The sequence below is a fragment of the Onychostoma macrolepis genome, chromosome 16 (genome assembly GCF_012432095.1).
Source record: "Onychostoma macrolepis isolate SWU-2019 chromosome 16, ASM1243209v1, whole genome shotgun sequence".
NCBI lineage: Eukaryota > Metazoa > Chordata > Actinopteri > Cypriniformes > Cyprinidae > Onychostoma > Onychostoma macrolepis.
In genome coordinates, this window is record NC_081170.1 from 33284680 (window position 1) to 33296402 (window position 11723).

The following is an 11723-nucleotide window of genomic DNA, read 5'->3' on the forward strand; positions in this document are numbered from 1 at the left end:
GGCTCTTATTGCTAATTTCATAGCATTTAGCAGAAAAAGTGCCAACATCTTGAATAAAAAGACAAACACTAAACAGGCTTATGAATTTGCATTGTCCTAGATCATTATACTGTGAGAGAATCCATGGTTTTAAGGTGACTTATAGCAACTTTGTTCATTTGTTTAATGTGAAGAAGACTGGCAAAGATATTTCCATGTTAAATTAACACACTTGAAGCGTTTTCATAGTGCTATTTTACATGAAACACTTACATTGTTCTGGAAAGGGAAAAGGGCCTTTTGAGTACTGACCAGAACTTACCTGTTTTGATGGATGAGGTTATAAAATTTGAGGCGGGACTAACACGCTTAGTTGGGTTTTCATGATAAGCAGGTAAATTGGTCTGCTTTCTCATTCTCTAGCTTAAGTTTTTTAGGTGACCCGAGTGAACACGAGGTCGTTTTTACGTGTTCTTTATCAAGTTTGACTCTTGATGCGGATTCACACAGACAGCATAGGTGACTAATGTCTGTCGCAAACCAGGAAGCCGCTGTGTTTCTCTGAAGAGCTCTGAAGACTAACAGCTCTCTACGGTCGATGGCGCACTCTTACACTTTTAGCCCACTGTAAGCAGTTTTAATGTTAAAAAGCCATGCGAATTTGGCGGTTCACGTGCTTTTCACTCTTTTTTGGGGTTTTCCTGTCGTCGGTCCCGGAGCTCACAGGTAACAGTCAAACCCACACTAACATTCAACTCTTACCTGCTCAGGTGTTAGCTTAGGCTACATCGATTCTGATGTCCGGGAAACTGGGATTAATCTTTTCCTCTTCTCAAATTTAGACGTAAATCGAAATCGACTGGTTTTATAAACTCGACCTGACTGTTAATTTACACTGTTTTTAAGGAAATCATCTTGAAATGGTTGCAATGTATACTATTTGCTTTGATGTTTGGTCAGTATTTTAGTAATTTTTAAATGTATTTTCACTTTAGAAATGAATTAGCTTCGTTAAAATAGCCTGGCCTACAGGTTAACAATGTGCTCTATCTCCTGAGATTAAAAAAAAAAAAAAGTGACAGCAGGGTGTTGGATTTATTGCATTTATATTGGCTATAATGACACATTTCACTGGATGTTTCAAGCTCTTTTCCACACACACACACACACACACACACACACACACACACATTTAACTGCTGTTTTTGGGTTGCTCAAACTGCATTATTTTTTTGTGCTTTTATAAATAATTGTAGGCTATAATTTTGTCACTCACTATATGTGAAAAGAGCTAAAGGGTTACAGTGGTTAAATTGTCTAAAATATATATTGTTTCCTTATATAGTCATTCAGTTTAACCTAAAATTTGATGTTAAAAGTCTGTGCATCATTTCAGGTAGTGCAGAGCTCAGTGTCGCTGTTGAACTGGGCACAACCATACGCATTGATACTAGTGCTGCTCACACAAATGCAAAGTGCAAAGTTTGCATCAGATATGACACACCACCGCTGTGCCAGTCATCTGTGGTCCTCAGAAGTGACACGCTTTTGGATTTCAGCTGCGCACAGCCAGAGAATGTGTTCACCGTACAGATCATCAGAGATAATGGTGAGAGCTGTCAGATAAAAAATTATACTTTTTATTCTTTACATTTTCATTTATACATTGCATGTATGTATATGTGTGTGTGTGTGTGTGTGTGTATATATATATATATATATATATATATATATATATATATATATATATATATATATATATATATATATATATATATATATAAAATTGTAATTGTACACAATGCGTGTAAACTCTCAGTATACATCTGCATTAAGATGACATTAACCCTCTGGTGCTCCTCATGTGGTGGGCAAAAGTGACCATATTTCTATTTCAATCCAAATTATTGTACTTAATTGTAGTTGGATTGTTTTATTTTTTTATTTAAATGAATTTATTTTGTATTTTTATTTAGTTACTATTTATGCAGTCCATTTATTGACTGTTAACCACTTTTTGAGCATAGACCTGAACATTTAATATTCAACTTAAACAGCCATAAATCTTTAACGCTTTAGAACACAGATGGTGTCTTTTCAAAGAAGACACTTGGAATATTATTGCTGAAGTGGAAAAAAAAAGAAAAATTGAAATACAAATTTGAAAAAAATAATTTTGATACAAAAATGCAAAAAAAAAAATTAATTTTCAAATTTTAAATTAAATGTATATATTCCAAAACACATTAAACTCTAAAACTGAATAATTAAAAAAGTAATGTGAGATTAATATAAAAAAAAATAAAAATAAAAACTTTCAGTAAGATTTTTTTTCGGCGCAGTACCAAACGTTTCTACTAGAAACCAATTTACTTTTACAATTTACCAGTTTACATAGCAAGTGCCAGTACCTTTACAAAGTTTCATACCATTCCGGCAAAGTAAACAAAACAAAAAAGACTTAAGAGCTAACTAAAGAGCACCAAAGGGTTTTAAAAGCTTCATTTTACAACCAATGCATGCTTTTACATAAATGATAGCTTGCAGATGTGTACTTGTTGTCAGCTTAACATATCTACAGTATTCTTTCTCTGACGTGCACGTTTGCTCCACAGTGGTAAATAACATTGAACCCAAAGAATACAGTGCCTTTCAAAAGTTCAATCGCACCTTCATCTGGAATATGAAGCCGCCAGCTACAAAGACCTTACATTTGAATTTCAGTAGTACTGGTTTACAGCAGATTCAACCCACAGACAGCTGCCCAGACAAACACGTTTACGTGCTCACAGTGGAGAATGTCAGTGTTGGAAGGTTTTGTCAGAATGGAGCTATTAGACAAGTCGATGTGCGTAATGTTGGCAAACTGTCTTTGGAAGTGTCTGGAGGTCGACCTCTGAACAAGAAGGTAATCGGTGTGTCACTGGGACGTCTCATTAACTGTAAGTACAATGGTAAACTTACATATTTAAGCACAAATTGTCTAAACAAAGTCAGCGTATGTGAAATGTTGTACTTTATTTTACAGCACTGGCTAATTTCCATGTTGCTCTCCCAGAGAGGAGTTCAACCCAGGACTTCTTTACCCCAATCGCTTTTCCTGAAAATGCAGAGACAATGTGGTATTTTACCGTTCCCCACACGTACTACACTGATGTGCACATTCTGAGCTACACTGTTCCAACATGCCTCCAACCTGAAAACATACCTACAATGAAGTACACTTGGCAGGGCAAAGACCCTCTGGTGAAACCGATGAACGTAAGCCAGCCGTCGGTGGAGCCTGGAAACTTTAACCTCTCCATAAAGAACTGCAAAGTATCTGGGCCACAGCCTCCATCGCAAGGCCTAATGGTGCACTTCCAGATCTCTGCCATCAAGAGAAGCAGGGGTAGGTAACACAAATGATTTGTTTTCATATTAAGAATTGTACTTTTATAGAAATCATATCGGGCCATTCCGTGTCAACTCAACCAGAGGTCTCTGGCTAAGATTGTTTATTTGTTTATTTATTTGGTTGGTGGAGAAAAAACTACATACATGAAGATGAGAAGCCTAAATACTAAACGCTATGGATGCATATTTACTATTTTTAAAAAGAGGTCAAAGTGACAGTTTTGAAGTTAGAAATGGCAGCATTATTATTTCATTTTTACACAGAGATCGGTAGGTCTATTAGTCAAAATCAGTTCACTTCTGAAATATATGCCAATGGTCAAAAAGCACTTTTCACATTTTGTTCCAAAGTTTGCATGCCTGTAACTCAAGAAATATTAAATATATCTAAAAATCCTTTTAGATTATTATTTTTTTTTCTTTTTTTGGTATCTTCCTTTTTAAGGCCCTGTATGGTTCAGTTCCAGAGATATTAGCTCTCAATGTGGCTCCATACCGTCTGAGTGCCAAAGATATTCTTTTTTGAAAAGTTTGTGTGCCTGTAACTCAAAAAGTATGAAATATACCTCAATATCCTTAGATTCTTGTCTTAACAAACTGTATTTTTGATTTTGTCCATTTTTAAAGAACTATATGGTTCAGTCTCAGAGAGACTGGGGCTCTCAGTATGGCACGTTTTTTGAATTTTACTCATTGTCAGTGCTCGAAAACCTCATTTTCATTCATGTAGTTTATACAGTGTGTTACTCTTTACTGTGTTGTTCTCTAAGACTGGGTTTAGAAGAGTGAATCTCAAAGATTTTTTAGAATCTTAAGATTTGTTGCATTTGTATGCGATTGTTTTCTTGACACATTTTTATTATTATTGATTGATAGCTTTATCGTTATTGATTTACTTTGGTTACACAAGGCCTTACTTTAATTGAGCCATCTGTTGTGTCATTATGGAAAACCCAAGCAGTTCCAGGCTATGACTCACGAATACAGGATATGAGAAGAGAGCTAGCTTTCATTTCAGTGGATTTTGAAGAGCCTCGGGTCTCACAGGAGTTGCTTCTTAAGCTACTTTAGTCAACTTTGCTTTTTCACATGTTTGATTAGGGTGGGGAAGGATGAAATATAGAGCAGCAGTCATTGATTCAGTGTTGAATCAACACTGATTTCAGACAGTGTTTCAACATCGAGCAGACAATCATGACAAACATTAAATTATTGGTTATATTTTAAATGCAGTAGGGACTTTTGCTTTTAATTTCATCCATTGTTTAATATTTTTTTTATCATGTCAGACTGTTTATATGTTTATATGACCTTACATGTGGTCAACTTATCGAACATAATTTGTGTAAAATCAAGCATGAAAAATTCATCCAGAAGAAAGTTTTTCAAACGTGTTGTGCGTCAATAAATTAATTCTAGAAAAAGATCATTTGAAACAAATTTGAAAAAGTAACTCTGGAATTCCGGGACAAATTGCTCTTTACTTCCAAAAAGTAATCAGTTTGCAAAACACACATGACTTGATGTGTTACCCCCAGAACTGATTATGTCTACATGAACACCAGAACTCCACTTATTGTGAGAAAGCTGTTAACCGCACAAAAGCAGTGTTTTACATGCGCTGTGTTAGCAGCATATTCTTTATTTACAACCCATGTATAGATGCGGTGCCATAACTTTAGTCCTTTAATGCACATGAACACCACTTATGCATTTACATGACCAGTTCTATAGCAGAAATCCAGGTGTGTTAAACTGCTTACTCTTAATCCCTTAAATGGCGTAATAAAAGTGCTGTTTACATAATGGTTCAGAAAACTGTTCTGTGAAAACCCTAGAATAAACCATCGTCTGCAGGCTCTAAAGTAAGCTAATAAAATAATTTTTAGTGATCAGCCAGTAAATTGGACTTTTTTTTTTTGCTGAAACTTTGTCAGTTTCAAATTTGACAACTATGTCAGTGGATAGCAAGCCATGTTGAATTATTTTGGTTAATTTTAAGAAAATGTTTTTATATTCAGCAGGTTTTTTTTTTTTTTTTCTATCATTAAATTTGGCCATACTCTATATATCAGCATTGAATCACCAATCAGCCACGCTGCCTTCTAGATATCAGCCATTGGCCACTGAAAAACCCTCACTGGTCAACAACCAGTAATTAAAACTTAAATAGATAATTCATGTCCCGTTTATTAAGTGGATGGACAGATAATGTTTCATATGTTTTTTTTCTATCTATTCTTTCCACTGTTGCAGGGCAATGTGAAGGGGATCTGCCTGAGAAGCAAGTACTACAGATACGTGTAAATAGAAAGGATCCCAAGTCAACCTGTGTGTTGAAACTGGATTCGGTCATAATGGACACAATCACCATAGCTTCAGGGAACCATTTTGTCCTGAACTCCTTTGACTGTAACAAGGATGAAGTAGAGTTGACTGTCAACCAGACCATAGGTACTCAACTGTGCAATATGATGCACCCCTCTGAGCATTGAATTTTTGAGCTTTGAGTTTTATTTCACACTGTAAAATACTCTGGTATCTCCCAGTCAACATTAGAACAGAATATTCACCAGCTAAATCTATATTTAACATAACTTACATTTATTATTATTATTTGTGGTGATTATCTGAGCTATTTTTGGTGACAAATGCATTTAGTTTTTTGGTAGAAGTCCAAGATGGCATCAAACGTAATGGGGAGGATACAAACTGATGGGTTCATTCTACTCTGAATTACCAATAGAATCAGAGGGAAATATAAATACGTGTCTAGGCCCAAAGGTCAAAGAATAATGAATTTTGAGCAGATGGTGGTGCCAAAGAGTTTGACATACAGAAACTAAAAATGGTGTAGGTACTTTTTAGACCCTTCCCAATCAGTGTGCCAAATTGCACAACTTTGCTTTAAACAACAGAAGAAGAAAACGAATGAATATAACCGGGTTAAGGCGGTTAAAATAGTAGCACACTCTTTAGAATAAACAAAGCATCATCTACCAGTGTGAACACCTTTATATAGTTGTCCTTATAGTTGTCGCTCTTGGTGTCAACAGTCCTGTACACTCCTTCTTGGCCCCTAATAATGAAATATTCCTCAATTCAGCAAACTGCTTTGTTTGTTTTTTTTATCAACAGAATGTAAAGAATGGAGAAACTGTGCCTCCACTCCGTTCCCTCTAACTTTCAACTACGAGCAGCAGTGTATCCCAGGAGTTTTGAAGACGATCATCTGGCACCTTCATGGCCCTCAGAACAGTGCAATGGAGCTGCAGTCCCCTGCAGGAGATCTGCGTTACTGTCCGCCTGAAGACAAATGCAACAGCATCATCCTGCTAAATGTGTCCCATGTTAACTCCGGCATCACTCTTGGGCAGTTTTGTCCAAAGGGAACCATTCAGAAAATCCAAATCCGTGAATCCAAGATTGCAATAACTGCCTCCGTTATGAGTTTCAATGACCGGAATTTGGCAACTAAACCCTTCTTGACCTATTCATTTACACAGGACATATCAGGTAAATGCTTTCGTTATACATCCATAAACTGATAGTGTACCTGCTCAGATATGTTCACTGCAAGTGGCCTGATTTAAGTCTTTCCTGTTCCTCATACAGAGCACTATATATTCACTGTTGCACCAAAAATGGATAATCCTACCATTTTGGCGACCCCAGCCTGGCCGTCTGGCATGAAAGCGTCTAGCACTGTGTCCTGGATTGTTAACCTGGAGCCTCAGATTAAGAGCAATCTGAAGTTCAGAAATGTCAGCCAGCCCAAGTGTAAGGAGGTGCACACAAACATTGCAGTGCAGACCGTTCACGCTCAAACGACGCTGTACAGCACTAAAAAAGATGAGAAGATAAAGGATCTCCTGGTTCCAGAAAGTTTTTACCTGAACATGACTAACTGCAAATCACCGACAGGAGCATTCCGGGCGATGATGGAGATCACACTGCAAAACAGCACAAGTGAGAAGCTTACTTTCTTCTGTCCACTAGAATTTCCATGTGATATAGAAAAAAACTTGAATGATGATATGAAATTTGTTTCACGTCTTCAGACAAGCTTTTGGGCATCATCCTGAGTATTGTGGGAGTTGTGTTGGTGATTGTAACAGCCGTGGGGATCTGGTTTTTTCTCAGGTGGGAGTTTTGCATAAACATGTTTTAAATAGAGCTCCAAGCAACAATTACTGAACGGGTTCAAGCACTTAAAGGCCTTTCGGTGCATGCATAAATATTGTATGTTATTTAATAAGCCTGTAACTGCCTAAATCTTTTCAGGTAATTTTCCATATAAATACACAATTTTTCAACTGTACATCTGCACCTTGGACAAAGACACTGCATGCCAATTTTCAAGACAATCGGACCAACAGTTGCGTAGTTAGAGCCAATTTCATTATTTTTTTCCCTGTTATAGTATCACCAAGTGCCCAAGCATGTATCATATTGAGCTCATGCACGTATACCAAATTTGGTGAAAATATCCATTCAAAAGTTATAGCCATTTTAGTAAAAGTGACCATACCCACTACAAACATTTTGGCTTGAAGTTGCAGTAAAAGTTCAAATTTTTTGAGACTCATGCTTGTCATTCGACACACAGCAGCCACAATACCACTGTATTACTGATATAGGCTTGTCCCTACTGAAAAAAACAAAACAAAACAACTTTTTAAATTTGTGAAAATCCAGAAAATTTTAATGGTTTCCAGTACAAATACCATTACAAACCATCAACTTTTATATGTATGTGTACTGTGTATATTTATTATGTGTGTGTATATTTTATATATATATATATATATATATATATATATATATATAAGTACACACTCACATACAGTATATATTTTGAAAATATATATACATTTATATTCTTGTATTTTATATTATATACATTTTTCTTAAATGTATACATGCATGTGTTTGTATTTATATATACATAATAAATATACACAGAACACACATTTTGTAAACAAAAACTCTTTATTTTGGATGTGATTAATCGTTTGACAGCACTAAAATTAATATCTTACTTACATTCGTACATCTTCACTTTGTTGTTTCTGAGGAGAGAATTCAGTCAGCGAGTGCGCGCGGTGACGAAACAGCGTGTTTCAGCGATGACTCATCTGAACGCTTCTGATTGGTCCTTGCATTCATAAACTCAACAGAATCGCATGTGATTGGTTATAATGCGCAGTGCTTTAAAAACGTGTGTGTGTCTCTGGCTCTGTGCCAGCCAGCGAACGCAGATTTGAATTTAGCAGCTGGTGAGGTTTTCCTATAAATAAATAAATAAATATATATGTATATGTATGTATAGTTTACAGGACACACTGCACATTTCACGCAAAACTGTGATATGATTCCCTAAATTTGGAATCATATCACAGAACCAAGCTTGTTGACAGGGGGGCAAAAAGCCCCAGAACTGCCCCTGCTTCACACTTGAACCCCTTTCAAGTGTTGTATCGAAATGGATTTTTAACAAAACATCTTTATTACACAGGAAAAAGAAGACGAACAAGGCTCCCCCAGTGTCCGTCTACAATCCCAGTGAGCATGCCTTCCTTCCAGGCCTGCATGGCATCCCCAAAGCACAGGAGGAGGAGGATCCTCACACTTACATGTACATAGATGAAACTCTAGTATATAGCCATCTGCTTAAAGATGATGCTGAAAAAAAAGAAAATAAAGAAGTCACTGCATATGAGAGTGATCTCAGGATGGACTATTCACCTCTGAATAACCCAGCTTTACCTGAGAGACCAGTCAGAAACCGTGAAAACCTTGTCACTAAAAGCAAAGCCTTGGTTGACAATGAGCTCTATGGTTATGTTCAGGGACAATCAAGTACATCTGAAACACCGAAGACTTCTGAAGAGGAGGGGCACTATGAAACCAGACTGTGTGTGAGGGGAAAAAGTCCTGATGAAATAGAATGTACTACTGTAAACTAAAGTTTGTTTTTGACTGTCCATCTAAGATGTTTTTATATTTAGTGGTTTTATGTGTGAACAGGCTGCTTGTTTTAAAGATTGTATGTTTTTGATATTAAAACATCTGTTTATTTATTTACATCTTGAAAAATTAAGAGAAATATGACTGAAAACAGTTTGTGGTTAGGCCGTGACCCAGGGGTTTCGTTGCAGACCTTAGAAAATTGTTTGCGATAGCAAAATATTCTATAATAGGCCTATGGCTTCTGTATAGAAACCATCACAGAACTTTTATCACATCAACTTTTAACCATTAAAGGTCCCATGGCATGAAAATATCACTTTATGAGGTTTTTTAACATTAATATGAGTTCCCCAAGCCTGCCTATGGTCCCCCAGTGGCTAGAAATGGCGATAGGTGTAAACCGAGCCCTGGGTATCCTGCTTCGTCTTTGAGAAAATGAAAGCTCAGATGCCCGATCTGGAATCTTTATGTCGTCATACGGGGAAAGGTTACCTCCCCTTTCTCTGCTTTGCCCGCCCCTGAGAAAATGAGCTACTACTGTGCGAGGCGAGCGCAATATTTTTTTTTTCTCGAGAGACATCACGGCTTTCAAACGAGCGAAGCATGATAGTTCCTCAGTGTTTGGATGTACAAATGAACACCGAAGTATGTTTTTAGTTCCTTCATCGGAGCCTATGGCTAGCATTAGCTACATGATAATAACTGTAACAGCATACATAAACAAACCAACTGAAGTACCTTATTGTCCTGCTGTAGCCGCTGAGTTTCAACTGCTTCATCCGGTGCTTCTCCAAGCTTGACGGACTGTGTGTCTACGAGCCATTGTGATACATCCACTGTCAACATTAGCATGGTAGCACAAGCTGGTTAAGGCCACACCCCCACCCTCCACCTTGCCCCGCCTCTCTCCTCCTCATTAGCATTTAAAGCTACAGACACAGAAATGGCACGTCCTAAGGAAAGCTCGTTGTGGGACTGGCTCGTAGTGGCTGAAATTCTGCACCAAGGCTGAATTTCAGGAAAGAGACTTCAGATACAGTATTAGGGACCACTTAGGCCTATATAAAAGCATCCAAAAAGCAGCATGTCATGGGACCTTTAAGACCATTAAAAAATGGTTTCCTGTAGTGTGTTTTGGGACATTTTCCATCAGGGTTTAGTGGTATTATCAAGCCACCTATAGAAGGCAATCAGTTACCATACTCTAAAAATACTGGGTTAAATACAACCCAGCGGTTGGGTTACTGCCCAGAAGGTTGGGTTAAACATTTAACCCAACTGTTGGTTGAAAACAACCCAGCATGTGTTCTGTCCAATATTTACCCAGCACTGGGTTGTATTTATCCCAGCATTTTTCAGAGTGCAGTAGAGATCAACAGGGACCATTAGAAACCAGTACAATTCCCATTATAACCAGTAAAACCATTACAAATTCTGTAATGGTTTCTATTTTTTATTTATTTATTTTTTCAGCAGGGTCCGCGCTCCGGACCAAACGTCTGTTCTGGGAGTTTGGTGAGCGGGTATGAAAAACTCTGAAAAGTGTGGACTGGTTTACGGTAGCAACAGCACATGTACCTCTATCCATCTGAATTACAAAAGTATTATTTAGCCTACCAATTCCACTCACTTAACTGTAGGGGTCTCCAAAGTTGCAAAATACAAGAAACTACATGCATGCAAAATCCCATACTGACTGCGTACTATATTTAAATTTGAACTTACTTTGCCACAGTTAACCAATACGTTCTATATATGGGTACCGTCCGCCATTTTGGAAAGGTCAAAGCCGGACCATGAACTCTCAAAATCAAGTTGACTGTGTTTCTGCAACTGTAATTGTATACAGCTATGAATATTTATATCTGCAATAGACTAAATGATTTTGCTAAACTAACATAATACAAGAAGACAAAGCTGTTAGCTAACACAACATTAACATGTTACCATAGTTTAAAAACCTGCAATAAATAGGCCTTCTAAATACACAAACTAACACATTCTCATCTGTAAAAGTCCCCCATTTCTTCAGGAAATTAAATTTGGGTAGTTTTTACAAACAGAGGCTGTGCAGTGCTGTGGCATCTTGGAAAAAGTTCCGTGAGTGACAACACATTGACCTGTCCAAGATGGCGGGTGTGGTATCTACCTATACTCATCTATGATTAGTAGTATTAATGAAATTCACTGCTGTTCACAAATCCTCTCCCGTGGCCGTATGGGATTGTAAAATGTCTATCGAATGCACACTTAAGAATCTCAGTGAAATTAGTAGGTCATCCAGATACTTCACGCCTAATGTCTTTCGAATACTGTTATGAATTCAGACTTGCTATTTTTTTGGTGTACTGTTTCTTGCATACTTTATAGTAAGG

The 11723-nt window shown here is 37.2% G+C and overlaps 2 protein-coding genes across 3 annotated transcripts in view; one reads left to right on the forward strand and one right to left on the reverse strand.

Moving 5' to 3' along the window:
- lars2 (leucyl-tRNA synthetase 2, mitochondrial) overlaps positions 1-316 on the reverse strand; it is a 90980-nt gene extending 90664 nt beyond the window's left edge. The window contains exon 1 of the mRNA XM_058746341.1: positions 302-316. The gene's annotated coding sequence lies outside the window, so the exon portion shown is untranslated. The remainder of the gene's footprint in view (positions 1-301) is intronic.
- On the forward strand, positions 244-9462 carry cdcp1a (CUB domain containing protein 1a). Of its 2 annotated transcripts, none has more exons than XM_058746345.1 (9): positions 244-373; positions 1376-1588; positions 2595-2921; positions 3008-3370; positions 5632-5829; positions 6514-6891; positions 6991-7344; positions 7437-7518; positions 8894-9462. In XM_058746345.1, exons 3-9 carry the CDS (start codon positions 2663-2665, stop codon positions 9342-9344), a joined length of 2085 nt encoding a protein of 694 aa, XP_058602328.1. In that variant the 5' UTR covers positions 244-373; positions 1376-1588; positions 2595-2662; the 3' UTR covers positions 9345-9462. The 2 variants fall into 2 exon arrangements, with proteins under 2 accessions (XP_058602328.1, XP_058602326.1); XM_058746343.1 differs by lacking the exon at positions 244-373 and adding an exon at positions 380-705.
- Positions 9463-11723: the final 2261 nt, after the last annotated feature.